At 45.2% G+C, this 19,139-nt stretch overlaps 1 protein-coding gene across 5 annotated transcripts in view; it reads right to left on the reverse strand.

The window, feature by feature from the left end:
- LOC137789893 (ankyrin-3-like) overlaps nt 1-18,747 on the reverse strand; it is an 85,271-nt gene extending 66,524 nt beyond the window's left edge. For 3 of the 5 annotated variants that reach the window (XM_068583754.1, XM_068583752.1, XM_068583757.1), the window contains exons 1-2: nt 17,802-18,745; nt 697-798 (exon numbers count right to left, since the gene is read on the reverse strand). In XM_068583754.1, coding sequence (XP_068439855.1) covers nt 697-798; nt 17,802-17,918 — 219 coding nt within the window. In that variant the 5' untranslated portion in view covers nt 17,919-18,745. Of the gene's footprint in view, nt 1-696; nt 799-17,801 lie in introns of all 5 variants that reach the window. The other 2 variants (XM_068583755.1, XM_068583756.1) reach the window with 2 other exon arrangements.
- Nucleotides 18,748-19,139: the final 392 nt, after the last annotated feature.

Below are 19,139 nucleotides of genomic sequence, written 5' to 3' on the forward strand. Positions count from 1 at the left end.
ACTTTTGATCAACTATGAAATGTTCCTTTAAATTGTCAGAAGCGGCTAAAGCTCCCTCTCTCTCTCTCTTTTTCTCTCTCTCTCTCTCTCTCTCTCTCTCTCTCTCTCTCTCTCCACTAGAGTGCAGATTATAGTCTGTAAATAAACATCTTTATCTAAATAGTTTGCTGTATGTTTACACGTCTTTTTTTAGCTTGTTGTTCATCGACACTGTGGAGAAGAAAAAGACTTTTGACACCGTTGGTGCACATTTCCCATCATGCAGTGCGGGACAGAGTAGTTTTTTTGTGTTAGTCTGTAATGTGTCTGTTCAAAATATGGTGGCTTATATTGCTAATTATCAATTTGTGCTGATTTATGTTTTGAATCATCTCTGCTATTTTGTAATATTACTGTACTGTCGCTCCTGCTTCACCCGTCACATAATAATTTCTCTAAAATATGACTTCATTCTCCACACTCGGCTGAGTTTAGAGCTTTAATGAGAGGCTTAATATGATATGAAAGCTGCGTATTAAGCCATATATTTTGAGATATCGGTGCATTTGGACAGTTTAAAAGTAGATTTGTGCTGCAGAACTGTGAGAGAGGTTTTTATGGATGTTTTGTGAAACAGCTTTTGGGGCGAATGACCCTTTAAAAGACCTGCGACACACGTTACAAAGTGGAGGCTGGTCTTTCTCAGGTGAGTCTCACCTGGTTGCAGATGTTGATGTCGACTCCATTCTTCAGGTAGTCCAGAGCTTTCTCCAGGTTCCCGGCCCGAGCGGATCGCAGGTAGCAGGCGTTCACGTCCGTCTGCAGGAGGACGGACACACAGAGGCACAGGCTGTCACATCCACAGACACACACAAGGTGTGTAGCATTTCAAAAACAGCAATTAAACACATTAAATGAGTGTTATTTTAGAAAGACATGAGTCATTGTGTCATTGTGAATCCCTGCAATCAGAGACACGCTGATTAAATGATGCTACATGTGTTGAGAAGCTGAATAAAACACACAATATAATTAAAAAATGGAGGTTTTTGAGGTGTGTGTGTACAAATAACCCAAAACCATGAACCCTGAAGAGTCATAAAGAGGCTTTAACGGGTCGAGCCGGTAGTTTAGCTCGCCGCGGCGTGACGCTTGTTGTCCTAGACGGATTGTCGGCTAAAGCTGACGGCTGAGCTCACTTCCCTGTCAGTGAATGGATCTTATCGGAGTTCATCATCATCATCACACATGAACACACACCGAGTGTTTCTGGTGTCAGCATGAGAGGGGGGGGGGTTAGCGGACGCCATGACATCACACAAGCGCTTACTATCCAATGAGTATCATACAAACCTCTTGAATACAGTCGATCGTTAGTATAGTTATGACTGTGTTGATGGCTTTCGTTTGTGTTTCTGAGTCCTGCAGCATCACTTCCTCCTCACTTCATGTCCGACCTCGCATGAACTCTAATGCATCACAGCAGGAAAGTGCAAACTAAGCAGAAAAACCACCTCGCCAACACCGGCCGAGTACGCTGTCAGGACACATCGGAGCTTTCCTCACATCCAAACATGAGCGTGAACATCATGAATGTCCAGTAAAAGGCTGATAAACATGACTTTGTGTCGTCGAGTCTTGTCGGAAACACACAAACGTGAGGATTATGAGGCAAATACTGGAGTTATATCTCCACGCCTTGCAAAATAACTCACCCACTAGTCTAAGAAATCAATCAAAAACATATGAATGCAACGTTTTCACAGGAGAAAATATCTTTTCCTGAACCTGGAATTGAATCCCTTCCACCTGATCGCACATTCATCTCGTTCATTCATAAATCTGACGCTAAACACAAAGTGAATGGAAGGTAATTGAATATCACAGAGTCCGGTAACTAGAATAAAGTATCATCAAAGCGTTCTTATGAAAAACAAAACCCGCAGCAGGTTTTCCGTCTTGTGAAAGCAGAGGAGGCCTCGTGCCGGGGGAAAAAAATAAGGGTTTTCGAACCCCTGAGAGCGGTTGTAAGGCGCGGTGCCAAGCCTTCTGAGTCCAGCGTGGCACCGACTCATAACTCAGAGCATTAAGGAGTTCCAGTTCAAAGCGTCACGCTGGAAGAAAGTAGAGCCGAGTCCAGCCGAGCGCTCACGCTTCATTTGAACTTGGCGGCGAGAGCGACAGAAAGCCTCACATATGATCATGAGATGCATGGATTTATTAATGAGATATGGTGGCAGAGATAAGGGCAATAGTATGTGTTTCCTCTTTAAGGCAATGTTTCTTTTCCAATATAAATGCACAACACGACGTGTTGAAGTAAATGATTTTATCTGCAGAAGAATATAAAACTTTGAGATCTTTTTCTGTTTTTTTTCTGAATTTTTTGACACACAAGTATACGAGCAGACACGTACACGAGCACACGTTTTACAGTACACGTGCACCTGGACATGTGCACACGTGTGTGCTCATGTGTTTGTGCACACGCGTGTGTCACATATACGCGTCTATGAAAGTCCTTCCACTGCAGATACAGAATCAATTAAAGTCTCTTTCTGCTCAAATTCCTGGCGTCAACTCTTCCTCCTCCTCCTCCTCCTCCTCATCATCCTCGTGCCTCTCAGGTTCCTCCGGCTGTGGGACGCTGCCACATCGGTCATGGAGAGCCAGGAATGCAGTTGTTTGTTCGACACATGACAATAAACACGTCTGTATTAAAGCTGAAGCGATGACTCATCGATCAGAGAGCAGCTGTGTGATCGATCGATTGGATCCGATAAAACATCTTCAGGTTTTACACGGACAAAACAAGCAGTGTGAAGATGACAACTTCACTATTGTCTGTTGTTTTTGACCAAACAATAAACGTAATAACTCATTGATAACACATACATAATAATAATGATAAACGCTACAAATTTATGATCTGATAATATTCGTTTTGGAGTTTTAACAGCAGCTGCTTGACTTGACAATCTTTTTGTTCTCTTCTGTGAAAGTCAGAGTTTTGAGGTTGTATCCTCTCCTTTAAAGCGTTTAATTATGCATCTGTAATCTTTTGTTTTTCTGCATGGAAACTGGTGGAGAAGCAGGAACAAAAAGCCTCCGGATTATCCGTGTGAGATTATGTTCCAGCCTGTCGTTCCGGTGTAACTTTATTCATCCACGAGAGTTATTCAAAGAATGCTCCGGTCGCTCTTTTTACAGCGCGCAGTCACACACATTCCAACACGGGAGCTGCTCCCAAAAGACGACGCTGAGGGACGAGAGACACCGGACACGGCGTCCAGACACCTGTTTACTGGAAGCAAAACATGTTCATGTACAAGCTGTGAGCCTCCTGCTCATTTGCAGCTCAGACAAATGTTAAAATCAGAGTTGAGCATCATTAAAACGCTGCTGGGGTCCTGCGGTAAGACAACGATGAGCTGGCATATATTGAATATCACCTCTCAGCAGGTTCAGGGAGACTTTTAGGGCTCATCTGTCTTCCTCCATCGCAAAAAAGTGGATTTAAATGAATGAAATGAACTCATTCAAAAACCTCAAAGTCTCTCTATCTCTTCATAATCTAATCATCATTGTCTCAGTCCTGTTTTGTGTCTTTTTTACTCCTATTTCAACACAAACACACACACGCAGAGAGCATGCAGCACCCTCCAAGGTCAGGTGCCCTGCAACATGACGCTGTGTCCACGCAAAACAACAACACACATGCACAGACTCACACACGCAGGAATGTAGGAACCAGACAATCGCAGCGAGGCAGGTGTGAATGCAAACAGACATTGTCACACACACACAGACGCAGACACACACTCCTCCACGCAGACTGCAGCAGAGTGGTGCAGCAGAGTCACCGTCCCACCAACGACCCCTCCAACCTCTCAGCGTCGCACCTCATCCGACAACCCGGACGCAACATCACTTTAATCCGACCGGCTGTGAATTAGCCTCAGATCTCGTTAGCGTTAATGCAACGTAGCAGAGAGAGAGAAAGAGAGAGAGAGAGAGAGAGAGAGTCTGTTTACAGTCAGAGAGCTGCATGACTGTACAGTAAACAGACAGTAGAGACTTACTTCTGCCAAATAGTCTGCTGCCTCCTCCACTGCCATGTTCTCTCAGCCTGCAGCTGCAAAGAGTGAAACCTGAGCACTCACTTACTGTTGCAGCTAGCACTATAGCCCTGGAAGCTATAGGGAGAGAGGGATGGGGGCAAGGGAGGAGAGGGGAGAGGAGGTGAGGGGGAGGGACAGTCTGTGTGTGTGAGCGAGAGAGAGAGAGAGAGAGAGAGAGAGAGAGAGAGAGAGAGAGAGAGAGAGAGAGAGAGAGAGAGAGAGAGAGAGAGAGAGAGAGAGAGAGAGAGAGAGGGCATTATGTCACAGCTAAAAATACCTGGCTTGCAGTGAGAAAGTCCAGAGCATGTAGGAGGAGGAGGAGGAGGAGACAGAGGAGTTTCCGGCGTTAATCTAAACTCCCACTGGAGCAACATGGGATCAGAGGACGAGTGAGTTCAGGACACTTGTTAAAAGCAGACGATTGAAATGAAAGTTCCTCCCAGGTTGGTGCCGCTTCATAGTTTTACGTCACGATGAAAAAAAAACACATTGGTTCAAAAGCTTTCTGGCGTAAAGGGAAGAAACGTCTTGTCACGTTTAAGGTGGTTATGATTTATTTTGATTTATTAGTCGTTTCCTCTCTTAACTTACGGGCAAAGATAAGAGAAAAGATCAAAGTTAAGCTACTGCCAGAGCTCCTAAAGAAGAGAGCGGGTCAAGACCGAGACCAGAGTGTTTAGAGACCAAGTCAAGTCAAGACCAAGACCAGAGTGTTTAGAGACCAAGTCAAGACCAAGACCAAGACCAGAGTGTTTAGAGACCAAGTCAAGACCAAGACCAAGACCAGAGTGTTTAGAGAACAAGTCAAGTCAAGACTAAGACCAGAGTGTTTAGAGACCAGGTTAAGACCGAGACCAAGACCAGAGTGTTTAGAGACCAGGTTAAGACCGAGACCAAGACCAGAGTGTTTAGAGACCAGGTTAAGACCGAGACCAAGACCAGAGTGTTTAGAGACCAAGACCAGAGTGTTTAGAGACCAAGTCAAGTCAAGACTAAGACCAGAGTGTTTTTGTATACAGGTAAACAAATAGGAATATCTTGATGAAATAAATAAAGCATCGCAGCTGTTGTGTTGAAGTAAAATCCTCTTTGTGGTTTAAATGTCTGTCCAAAATGTCATCATTCTATCCTATTAGGCGATTGGGTAAAATTAGCACAATTAGCATACGCATTCTTGAGTTATGGCCAAAGCATGTGACCTTTGACCTTTAACCACAACAATCTAATCGGTTCATTCCCTCCAGGCCTGTTTCCTGTTATCTTGTGTGCGTGTGCAGTCACACACACGCACATGTGCGGCACTTTCAAAAGACACATGTTGACCACGTTGACAGTGTTCTTCTTCTAAACTTTATTTAACCTACAACACTAAAAAAAGGGAAACAACAAGGCACCTCACGACCTTCAGAGGGACACGACCCCAAGGTTGAACCACCCGACTGTGTGTGTGTGTATATATATATATATATATATATATATATATATATATATATATATATAAATAAAAAGGAGTTAAAACCAGCTCCGCCTTGACAGCTGCGGTGCTTTTGCACCTCCTCCGGTCGCGCGTCCGCGAGCATGAAACCCGCTTTAGGGAATCCCTGCCGCCCCCGACGCCGCATATCTGCATCCGGATCTCCAGCGTAAACACAGCCATGGGGACGCGAGCAGACACAAACACAGCTGAGGCCTCAGGGCCCGGAGCCCAGCAGACAGATTAGCGGGATTACCAAGGTTCCTCAGGTATTAAAGAGGTAAAGCGCCTCGGTGGAAGGCTCGCCAGACAGTTAGTTTAGGGAGTTTAGGTTGAATTCATTGCTTTGAGCTTGTTCTTCTTCCTCTACCACGTTCTTTTAAAAAAAAATAGAGGTAAAGCAAACGTATCGACACTCTAAAGAGGAAAAGGACATATGTCTGCATGATAAAAACATGCTGGACTGTGAGATGCGTCATGACTGCAACACGTTACAGTCCATCAGGGTTTGAGTCTCTTTGAGCTCGACACAGAGTCCCATCAGATCTCCTCGTGTCAGCCTCATGAGACACGACGAGGAAGGAGGCTCACTACTGATTCAGACACTCACACACACACTACTCACACACACTACTTACACACTACTCACACACACTACTCACACACACTACTCACACTACTCACACACACACACTACTCACACACACTACTCACACTACTCACACACACACACTACTCACACACACTACTTACACTACTCACACACTACTTACACTACTCACACACTACTTACACACACTACTCACACACACACTACTCACACACACTAATTACACTCACACTACTCACACACTACTTATACAACTCACACACTACTTACACTCACACTTATACTCACACTACTAACACACACTACTCACACACACACTACTCACACTTATACTCACACACACACTACTCACACTACTTACACACTACTTGCACTCACACTACTCACACTATTACTCACACTACTCATACTCACACACGCTACTACTGGCACTAATTACACACACTACTAACACTACTTACACTCACACCTCACACTACACACTCCTCACACTACTCACACACACCTCACACTACAGACTCCTCACACTACTCACACACACACACCTCACACTAGACACTCCTCACACACACACACTCCTCATTCATGAAGTCAGCCATGTTATCAAACCTGCATGCAGTCCGTGTATTTATCCATGAACCATGTTAAGGTTTAAGAAAACATGTTTTTTTCTTGACGCGAGCTACGGAGACTTCAAACTAGATTATTTGCTCACTGATCGTCCTGTTACAGCGTGACACTAATTCACAGTTTGATGTAATTTGCCGTTGGCTTTGCGTCTCCTCCACTCGTCTCTTTTATGCGGTTTGTTTCTGCTGGCGGTGGAAATGTGTTGTCTGTCGTTTTGGACAGACAACACAACAGCGTTGACTCGCTCAATAGGTGGATAAAAAAAGACGAGACACCTGCTGACCGCTGGGCCACGAAGCAGCATCTGAGGGTCAAAGGTCGACACCCATTGTTGTTGTTCCTGCTCCCTGTTGCTTCAGCAGGCTGGACGTTTGTTCTGCTTTATTATGATCCCACTTCCTGTTCTACGGCCGTATTAATCAATGTTTCTGGGTCTTTCCAGTAGAAGACTGAGCTTCTATGCCAGGAGGTCTACAGCTCCATCCCCTGCTACAGCGGGACCCTTTCAAAGGGCTTGATGACAGGATAATGAAGATCAGATTGCATGAAAATGGAACTGGGTCAACTTCAGCGCTGTCGAGAGCCTCAGCCTTGTTTCCCTGACGCGTCGCACACGCAGCTGAGTTATTCCAGATTGACGGGAACGCCGCTTCCTGTCGGACGCTTCACGCCACGTTAACGTCGGTCGGTCGGTCGGCGTGAAAAGAAAAAGAGGGAATTATTTTTTTTCTCGGTCCCGGCGGCGGCGTCGACGGCACGTCACGCGGCGGTTTTTGATGATCCTGATGCGTCTTTGTGGGGGTTTTTTATTTTTTTTCATGACATCTGTGAAGGAGGGGTTGCCATGGCAACTGGGGCTCCTCAATCGGCAGAGCGCCGCACTGAGTTCACTGGACGATCAAAACATTATACGACTACATCATAAAACCATCACTGACGTCCAAATGCACCTTTATTTTAACCAGTGAGAGGAAGATGGTGAAGATATTTCGGTCTGTGGAGTCGAGTATTAAACTTCAACATGTTTCGTATTATTCATATTATAATATTTGTAACTCACAAGTGTGCACAAACATGTTTTTTTTCTTGTTTTTTTCTGTTGCGTACGAAAATTGAGTGATTTGCAAACATGCATAATTTATTCTGTAAATACATATTTAAAAATTGGACATAAAAACAGTCAAATTACACATTTGTGGACTGTAAAGTTTAATAAATATATAAAAAATCCAGCTTTTTTATACTAACTGAAATATGTTTGTTCTGATTCTTGAGATGAGAGACGGGATCATCACATACAAGTTGTTTTGTGGCTTTAACGAATCAAAAACATGACAATATTTAATACTTTAACGAGGAAACCTTCCATCACTGATCAATAACTACTGATCAGGTCATGGGCTCTAGTTTAAATGAGCTGCTTGTTGGTTTTGCACAGAACCTGCAGGATGAGATAAGATGTATTTCAGTAAATCATCATATTTGAGATGCTGGAAGCAATTAATTATCCGTCAATCATCTAACAGTTTGGTCTCTTAAAAGAAATATAAAAAGTATTTATTCTAAAGCTAATTGTTTAATTAGTTGGAATATTCTGTGACTATATACTCCATAATATGTGTGTGTGTGTGTGATGGACACAACTAAAGCACACACACACAGCTCATCCATAATGTCCAGGTCCTCTATCGGCCCCTGGTGGTCACTCGTGTTGCTGCACCAGACTGCAGCAGTGAAGTGTGACGACTGTCTTTAATGCATGTAAACAATAACTGTTTGTGCCGGTGTCTCTCAAAGAAAAGTGATAAAAGTAGACAAAACTCATTTTAAATGCAGAATCAATCAATTTGCATATCAATAATTGGCAACATGAAAACAGAAGCGTTGCCTCTCAGGAAAAGGAACGCATCATATGTCATTGCATGTATTATTTAATCAACAGAATACGCAGATGAGGGCGTGATTGTGTGTGTGAGTCTGAGTGTGTGTGTGTGTGTCTGTCTCTGTGTGTTGTCCTGCCCCTGACTGGTGCTGCGATCTGATTGGCCGCTCAGCTACTGCAGTCTCAGTGCTCTCACAGCACATGAGAGGAGGATTAAAAAAAGACCTGGCGAACACAAACTCCTCAGCTGCTCTTTCCTGCTCTTTTACTGTCACTTTCTTCACTGCGGCTGCATGTCATCCGACTGCAAATCTGCAATCTTTCATACTGCAGATTAAAACACAAATGTATTGTTGGTTTCTTTTTTTTTTTAAAGCTGTTTTGACTCCAGACTGCAAGCAAACCCTCCCTCCAACTCGTCCTCACTGTCAAGCGGCAGGACCGGACCCTCGCCGGGTCTCCTCGTACAGATGTGCAACGCTCTCCTCTCATTGGTTGACAGCAGATGATGTCACCGTGCTGCTGGATGTTGAGGGCCGTGTGCACGACTACGCATGGTGTGTTGTTGAGGTATAGACACACTACGCCAGGCCAGAGGGGGGGGAAGTCAGACAGAAACACCCAAAAGACAGACATCGATCCTCCTCGGCTACACTCACACACACACACAGACACACACTCTCATCTCAGCTGCGTGGGCTCACAACACAACGTCACATGAAACAAGTAAGAAAGGAAGCAAGCTGCCGTAGCGCCGCTCGGCTAATGTCTTCTGACAGAGGCGGCGGAGCGCCGCTCATGAATAAATTGACACCCGGCCCACGAGGGCGACCCAACTGCCCCCGACGATGCGCGGCACGCACAACGAAGCCCCGCTGCAACGTCTGCTTCGCCTCAAATAGCAAAGAGAAGTGGCAAAAAAATTTAAATAAGCGACAAGCGAGGAAAAGTCAACGTATCTGAAACAAGACGTGCGGCTTCGGCTGCGTTGAAGACAGAGGAAACGTCGTATATCTGTCGTTTAATTAAAAAAAGAAATGCACATTTTTAGCGGTTAAAGGGCCGAGAACGAGCAGCATGTAGTTCAGTTCATCCTCTGGAGACGATGAGCGACCGGACCAAAGGTTCACGGCGATCCGTCTAATAGTTGTTGAGATATAGGAGTGAAAGTTGTCGACCTCACGGTGGCGCTGGTAAGTGAAGTCATAAGGGTTCATCCTCTGGGGATCAGGGATCTCTGAACATCTGACCTTCTGTGGAAAGATGAAGCTTTTCTTTCCCTTCTGTTCGCGACACTAAACATGTGATTGTCTCTCGCTGGCTCGGGTTTCCATTAGACACGCAGCCAGATGAGGAAGAAGAAGAAGAAGAAGAAGAAGAAGAAGAAGAAGAAGAAGAAGAAGAGAAGTTCTGTGCGAGCGTCGGCCTTTAACTCTGCAGCTCAGAGAGTCCGAAGGCAATTAAGGAAATCGATGGAGCACTTTAGTCGTGCGTCCGACGTCAGCGTGGCGGTTTCCTCTCTCTGCTGACTCTCGTGGTCTCTGGTCTCTACTTTAACATCCTTCTGTTCTCGCGTAGAGAAACCAGAGCGTCTGGGCTCTGGAAGAAAACCTTGCTGAGAAGGACACGGGCTGCTTATCTTCTTGTCACTGTTGCTGACGTATAACTGAAGAACTAGCATGCTCACGTTCAGTTTGAGCATTTCAGTCCCGGGTTGCGTGATCAATAAAGATTAGTGTCGCAGGGCTGGATTACATCGTCAAAAGTCTTTCAAACAATCTGGCTGGACCGGCATCTCCAGCCCCCCCCCCCTCCTCTTCTACATACAAACGGTTAAGCTAAAAGACATTAAGTCAACATGGTCAAAGCTGGTCGGTCTCATTAATAATCCCGACGGTATTTAAAGTAAACGAGCCTGATATCATCACACAGGACGAGCTCGGCCTTCTCTCTTGTGTCACACATGAACGGATGTGTGAGATACTCCAGTAAACTGTCTGTCTTGTCTCCTCGCTGCTGCTCACCTTCAACATGTCCTCTACCTCGCTGAGAAGACAGTCGAGAAGAATCTCTTCTTCTTCTTTTAACTCTCTTGCACAAACACAAACACTCGCGGTCGTGACTCGTGTGTGCGATGCATCACCTCCTCACCCACTGAGACACACATTAAACATTAAACCATATATGTGCTGCTCATTTCCACCATCTGCTGTTACACATTATGACCCGATGTTTCCTTAAAAACACACACATAAGACACTGCACGCTGACAGATAATCCAGGGTTAAGCCCCGCCCCCCCACCTCACTTCTCGACCGTGAAGCTGTCAAAGCGGCGTTACCAGGGAGACCACGCTGTCACGATCTGCACATCCCTGAATAAATATCATCACAAAAACCAAAAAAGCAGTTTCATAGCGATGCAGACAGACGTGCGTTTCATCAGGACGTCGCGCGGCTTCGTAGATAGAAGCTGAAGTGAAGCAACACATCGAGACAGACGGCAATGACATGAAGGAACGACATCTGTCTAGGTTTATTATTCACTGTTTCGGTCGTTGATGATGCGCTAACTCACTCTGCTAATGTTTCGCTGCACAGACTTTTAACGTTTTGTTAAACGTACGCTTCCTTTCCGACGTCTCCGGGTACAACGAGTATCTCTGTTACACAACGTTCGGCCTCTGAAAGCAGCCTGAAGATGATGAAACGATTGCACCGGGGTCTCGGGAAGCAGAGGCGGGACTTAACAAAGAAATACAATGCAAAATATATATAATTATATATATATAATTAGTTAATTTGACTCTGAAGTTGCACAAACAAGGTGTCTCGTTTCAGATAATTTAATATACTTTGCTGAACACTAATCTGCCTGTACAAGAGGAGGAAAAAAACAGTGTTCAGTGAAATGAATACGGGTTTAAGTGTGTGTGTGTGTGTGTGTGTGTGTGTGTGTGTGTGTGTGTGTTAATGAAAGGACCAGCCCAGTTCCTCCTGTCCGTCTCCAACTTCAGAGACAAGCGAGAGCTGCAGGGAGGAAGAGCAGAGGAGGGTGAAAGAACAACATCCTCATCTTCTCCGTCCAATTTCTGCCTCTTTATCAGTCACCCTCCTCCTCTTCCTCTCCCTCCTCCTCATCACTCCCGTACTCGCTTTCTCTAATTCCCCTTCAATTTAATGTGATTTCATCTTCTCCGCTCTCTCCACTATCTCTTCTTTGCAGTATGTTGGGGATGTGTGTTATCCCCCCCCCCCCCTCCATCCATCCCTCCCAAATTCACCCTCCTCCTCCTCCTCCTCTTCATCCTCCCCCATCTACCAATCACGACGCTCGGCAGGCTCTGCACCAATCGACTGGCCCAGCAACCCCCTCCACGGCAGAGTTACAGCCGAGCGCTGGAGCCGCGAGGGTGGCATAAAACACCACGGCCTTCCTCTTCCTCTTCCCTCTCTCCTTCTTCGCATGTCTCCTTCCTCTCCTTTCACATCTTCATCTCCTCTCCATTCTCCTGTTCCTCCTCCTCCGCTCCGTAATGGAGTCGCTGTATAATTCATAAAGGCTCTCCCCTCTTCGTCGTCTTCGTCGGCGTCTTGAGGAATGCGTCGCGCGTGTTCCTTTAAAAACTAGAAAAATGACTCATGACGCATGAAAATAAGTTTCTCGGTCGGTCTCTGCAACATCGGGGCGGATGACGGAGGGATTCAGGACTTAGTTTTATTGATCTTTGATGGACGTCATTACTCAAATTATCTCGTATGTGTCAGGATGCTTCTGTCGGCCTCAAACAAACAGACGAGGCGATAAAAGTTCAGCTGCACTCGACACAAACGCCTGTTTTTGCACGACAAACATTAACACAATGCCGACGGCCATTTAAACTCACATCAAGACACTCTGGGTCTAAATCTTTGATTATTGCATCCTTTATTCATTATTTAGATCATCAATGAATCTGCCACTAATATAAAAGTGGAAGATAAAAGAAAGCATTTTAGAAGCTTCAATTCATTAATTTGTTGGTAGTTTTGCCTGAAAAATCTGTATAATAATAGAATAATTGAGTCTGAAAAAGATTGAAAGTCAATTATCCCAAAGAAATGATCTGAATTATTGACTTAACTTTATTAATACTTGCACTAACTTGCTTTATCGATGCAGAAACTACAGTACAGCAACAAGAACATAGTATTATAATATCGTTTCGTATGATTTCAAGCTCAAAACAAACCAATTTCTCGACTGCTTTTTAATGTAAATATATAGTTTTCCCCTCCAAAAAAGTGGAGTGATTCAATTTTTTCTGCTATTTTCTGCGAACAGACGATATTTTCTCTCTTAACAGCGTCACACAAACTTCTGCATTCTGTGTAAAAATGAAAACGTCTTTGTCTTTTGTACAGAAACGACAGAAATGAAATAGAAAATAAATGTAAAGGCTTGAATATTGAAACGATCGGGTGGAACAAAGAGATGTAGAGCAGCGAGCTCCAAATATGAATCTTGGCTTAAATAAGTGTCCGGGGATTAAAGTGGTACAATGCCACGGTCACAAGGGACCTGTGTGTGTGTGTGTGTGTGTGTGTGTGTGTGTGTGTGTGTGTGTGTGTGTGTGTGTGTGTGTTGTACGCTGCTTCCTCCCCCCCAGTCCCAGAAGCAGAAGTGTGGCTGAACAATGCAACCTTCTGCCAGCTGACGGAGATGCAGAGAGGGAGGGAGGGAGGGAGGGAAGGAGGGAAGGAGGGAGGGAAGGAGGGAGGCATTGAGAGAGCGACAGATGAAGAGAGATAGGATGGGGATGGAGATAAAGGGGGAGAAGAGGGGTGCAGAATCGAGTCCTTCCCAAAAATAACCCCTCAGAAGAAGCGGCGTATCCCTCCGCCCCCACGACTCCGCTCACTTCAAGATAAAAGACATCCAGTCATCTCTTTGTGCGATCCCAGCTGGAAGTCTCCCCCCACCCAAAGAAACGCTGAAGCAGGACAAAATCTAATCTTCATCTTCTCAAACATCTTTTTTTAACTCTGTTTTTCTCATTTCGGTTGAAATTGCAATTCTTCCTGAAAGTGGAAACTCTGAAACTTGCAGTTATGACTGATTTATGACGACTATTTGAGTGGAAACAATGAAATTGCGCTCAGAGTTTAAGAGTCTAGCGTCTCGCTGTTAATAGATTTATGAGCGTTGTTCCAATATTTGTGTGTATCTGATGCAGAAAAGCTGTGATACAACATTATTCCCCGGGTTTGTGGCCACATATACCCGGTTTCTAATGCTGCAAATGAATAAATAATGCAATACTTTCATTATATTTTGCACTAAAGTTGTGCAATTGAGACTTTAACCTCCGTTTTATGTACTTTTTCTTCCTTTCTTTCTTCCACAATCTGCATACATCTTTCCCAGTGAACCCAGTGTCCGCTCACACCATCACTAGAAGCACGAGACAGGAAACTCGCTGGAGGAAGGGACATTTTTGCCAACAATCATGTTGTTTTTTTTCATTACACTCTGCTGCCTCGGAGCTCATTTGGTTACACACTCTGACGTTCTTCCCGGTGCCAATTTTCAGTCCCCGCTGGGAGAAATATTGCACTCTTCTACCGCCGTAAAAAGGTCAACACACAGATGGCTTTTTGCACGAATATCAATATTGGTTTCATGCAGTTTTTATACAGATGCTTCGGACAAAAGCAGAGAAGCCGAATGCCCCAACATGCGTATTAGAGGCCGTGACGTGGGGCTTAAGCTCCTAATGATTCGGTCGATCGACACACCAATAGAGAGTTCACCGGTCAAATAATCCTGACAGCAACGCTGCAAGAGACACAACTTGTTCAGCCGTTGCAGCTTGAAAAGAAACCCGCCGCAGCACAGCTCGTAGTTCAATTATACATGTTTGCTTGCTGCATGGCATCTTTGCAGCTTTAATGGCTGCACGCTGCGTTGGCCTCAGTGCTGCTCGTAATGCATCGCTATTGTTTTTCAGCTTCCAGTAAGAAGCATAAAACACAGCATACCGCCCACTGGATGCATACCGTCGGCCTGGAATACTTCACTAAAGCGAGGTCGGATAAAAGGGAGGCTGACAATGGAAGGGAGGATATTTCAGGAAGTGCTGAATATATTTTTTGTACCTAAACTAAACAAAATATGACTTAGTTAGCTTGTGTAAAGTAAACTATTGTCTGTGCTAAACATAGCTCAGACATGAGGGTGGTAAACATCTTCTCATCTACTGGACCTCAGCGAGAGTTAATATTTGGTAAAGTGTCAAACTATTCCTTCATTAAAAATAGAGCGGGAGCCCGGGCACGCTCGCAGAAGTGAACAAGCTAGCAGATTAGCGCGCTAGTCGCAGTGCTCGCTAACCCACCGCTCAACTTACATTCTCATGGACCTACTAAAACATTTCTGTTCATGTGTAGGCGAAAAAAAACTAATATATCACAATATTAGGATACATTTAGAAGTACTGGAGGACATATTATTAAAATATTAGACCTTGGGAAGCTGTTTCCACCTGATTTAAGTCGCTAAGCTAAACTAAGCTAACACGTCCCGACTCACAGGATATTTGATCTTCTCACGTGACTCTTTTAAAGAAAATAAATATGTGTGTTTCCACAAATGATTGTCCCTTAAATACAAAGAGAGAATGAGTAAGACAATGAAAGTACATAATTTAATAAATCAACGTGACGGGGAGACAAAACGCCAAGTCACAGTGAGCGACGAGAGAGACGGAGAAGAGAGGAAAAATAAAATAAAGGACGTCTAATTGAAGTGGTGTGATCCAAAGAGGGAGAGGATTATTTTCTGCTCCGTGATGCCAAGTAACGGCTCCTGGCAGAGTGTTATGGATTTACCTTGAGTGAGCTCAGGAAAGCTGATATCCTCCCCAACACTAATGTCACCCTACACACACACACACACACACACACACACGCAATGCTACGGCAACACGTTTCCCTCACCTGTTGCCTTACTAAAGCATAAGTGTGTGATCACACAGGCTCAAGTTTCAGCTTCAAGGTCGAACCTGCCTCCTCCTTTCATGCTATTCTGCTTCATGAAATGTCAGAAAGAGTCCGGCCTCGAATCCCTCTGAGTGTTTTTGATGCGATGACGTCATCTGGCAGTAGATCTGTGACACATCCGACGCGCTGGAGAGGATCGATCCGCCCCGATGCTTTTCAGCATCGATGCCGGTGTCAAGAACTCTGTGTAATGTAATTTACTCTTTCTGGTGGAAACCGTGGCCGACACGCGAACGGGATTAATTACAAATCCATCATCGTTTTCGGAGAAAAATTCAGGAGCCACTGAGTCGTGTTTAGTCTACAGTTAGGAAAAACACTGACGATGGAGACTTTTCTCGCTGGAGAATTGGTCACCGGCGGTTTTCCCCGACTATTTATGACTCATATCGTTAGCGAAGGCTGACGCAACATGACATTGGTAAAGCTTCTGAGAGGCTATCAACAAGCTGATCTATTTTATTGTTTCATTTGAAGCACTCAAGGGAAGATAAAGAGCTAAATTAGACCTAGAAAAACGCAATAATCTTAATGTTTTCTGATCTGACGCCGCTATGGTTTTGGTTTGCTCAGGTTGAGGAACATAAATGACTTGATGTGAGGTTATTAAGGTTCAGGGGACGTTTGTTATCGTGGTTTCATTAGCAGCCACTTGGTTATGGAACAATCCTGGTTAAAAGAAACTGATGTTGGCTGTATTCATTTGAAGAAGTCTCTCCATATATGTTGAACGTTTTTGTCTCTTTAGTGGACGTTTAAAGGACCAGTGCGTAGGATTTAGTGGCATCTAGTGGCCTTTAAGTAACGTAGAAACGCAAAGTATTGTCCCTTCAGGGCTCCTGTACTCACGACTTCAAGCCTCCATCGCACTTTTATGCAAAATTAGCGTTCATAAAATGCTTGTTTTCTACTTCCTGTTGACCTTGACGCTAATGAGGTCACTGGTATTGACTCTTTGTGACAGGTGGCTAACCCCAGACTAATAATGGCCTCGGGCTAGTCAGCACACACACACGCACACACCTACACACACACGCACACACACACACACACAGCTAAATCTCAGCTTGTACACACTCGGGTGAGTTATGTTTGACCACAGGCTCGATCCCAGCGGCTCAAACAATCACACGCAGGTCAACAAAGTTATTCAAACGCCGACATCGTCTCTGCACCGAGAGCGATTATCGATGTGTTCGTGTGTGTGTGTGTGTGTGTGTGTGTGTGTGTGTGTGTGTGTGTGTGTGTGTGCGTCTCAACTTCGTCCCTGCAAAATGACGCATGTGCACACACGCACACACACACACACACACTCAACCCACTCAAACCGCAGGGTGTGACTGCTGCTGAGGTTGTTTTTTGTTTTTTTTGCAGGTTCTCCGTTTTTTTTTTTTTTTACATTTCACATTTAAAATATCCAGAAAACAGACGTTCTGATGAATCAGCAGCGGCAGATGAAACAGGTGGGATTTTAAAGTGAGTGGACAAGTTAACATGGAAACAGGAGGAGGAGGAAGGAGACGGAGGAGGAGGGGGGGTGACTGAGGACAAGTCACACACACACACACACACACACACACACACACAAGCGTCCTATCAAAGTGGGATAAACCTGAACATGTAAGGAGTTTTTTTAAGGAGTTTTTTTTGTGCAAAAATTGTGTGTACGAGAGAGATGATTGTTGCCTGGTGGAAATATTTTGTAACAAGTGAACTGTCCCTTTCACATATTAATAGCAACGCCGCTGCCCAAAATACCAATCTGCCCTCCATAGCTTAATCCTCTCCTCTTTTCTTTTCTTCCCCGTCCGGGGAGCTCTACTCATCCATCTTTCTCCGTCTCTTTCACCCCCCCCTCGCCCTCCCAGTATTCCCAGTGGGACCCCCCTCTCTCTTATCGCACTGGGAGTGCAAGTGCATGAATGTGTGTGTGTAAGGACGCTGCATCATGACAAAAGAGACTCCACTAGACCGACACATCTCAAGCACCCCCCCCCCCCCCACCACCACCACCTCAGCTCCCTTTCCTCCTCTACTTTCTCCCTTCCTTCCTTCCCTCCTCTACCTTTTTCTTCAATTCGCGGGAACGCTTCCTCGCCGCCTTCTTCTTCTCCTTCTCATCCTCCACTGCGTTGATGTTCTCATCCGCCCTTTTCTTCAGCTGCGAGGCGGCGTGCGCCATGCTGCTCCGGTCCAATTAATCCTCACAGGTGGGAAGAGCGACAGAGGGGGGGGGGGGCAAAAGTCTGCTCTTTAGCCCTTTCCTTTCTCAGCTCCTAATTGTCTTTTTCCTCCCTCCTGTATCCTTTCTGTCAGGAGAGTGAAGCCCTCACAGGTGTGTGTGTGTGAGAGGAGATTTCAAGTCTTTTGTTCCCTCTCCTCCTCTCCTCAGCAGCACTGTGCAGATGCAAAGGTCCAGTTGGAAGCAGGGCAGAGACACAACATCCTCCTCCCGCCTCCCTGCTTCCACTTCTCGGGGCGCAAAGTGCAAAACAAGTGCCAGTTAGAAGGAAAACCAAATATTCATGAGCCCCACAGTCAAGGGGAATAACTGTCCTCTTGTTTAAGGATGATGTGTATATATATATTTAAAAAAAAGTTAGTCTGGCTCCAAGGATGGAGGTCCAAGAAGGGGCTCAAGCTCCAGCCCCTTGCCCCCGAGCAGCGCTGTGTCTCCTGGGTGAACTGGTCCCGCCGCCTGCTAGACTGGTTCCCACAGCCGGCCGCCTGCACCTGAGCACCGAGCCATCTCCTTTATGTACACACACTCGCTCAGCCAGCGACGTCTCGCCGGGACATGGGAGGGAAATGACGGCGGAAAGGAGGTTGAGAGAGGAGGAGGAGGAGGAGGAAGAGGAGGAGGAGGGTGAGAAAGGAGGAGGCAGAGAAAGAGAGAGAGGGAGGTAGAGAGAGCAGCTGGGATAGCAGGAGGAAAAAAGGAGGAGGCAGGAGGGGATGGATGAATACCTCTGCTTAGTACCAGCTGGTTGAGAGATAAAGAGAGAGAAAGGGAGGATGATACTTCACACTGGGTACTTACAGGACACACACACACACACACACACACACACACACGCAGCCATGATGCTCCTGTTATGAAACTTCTTCCACTCAGCCTCTTCTCTTGAACTGTTTCACCCAAAAAACAGAGCCGACCATGAATCCATCGCTCGCAGAGCTAAATTTACTTTTAACGCAGTTTCCCATAATATAAAAAAAAAATCCTAAATGGAGACGACAATTGATAATAAATCAGCGTAAAAGGGCAGAATCCTTGACTGGTCACACGGGAATACAAAATGTCATGAACTGATACTTTAAACATCACCAGAATGGGATTATTCACATTATTTATTGTGCTCACTGCTTCACAAACACATAGATCTTTGCTGAAACCTCACAG

This window comes from Clinocottus analis, unplaced genomic scaffold (genome assembly GCF_023055335.1).
Source record: "Clinocottus analis isolate CAN_PGR_092001 unplaced genomic scaffold, fCliAna1.0.p SCAF_19, whole genome shotgun sequence".
Lineage (NCBI taxonomy): Eukaryota > Metazoa > Chordata > Actinopteri > Perciformes > Cottidae > Clinocottus > Clinocottus analis.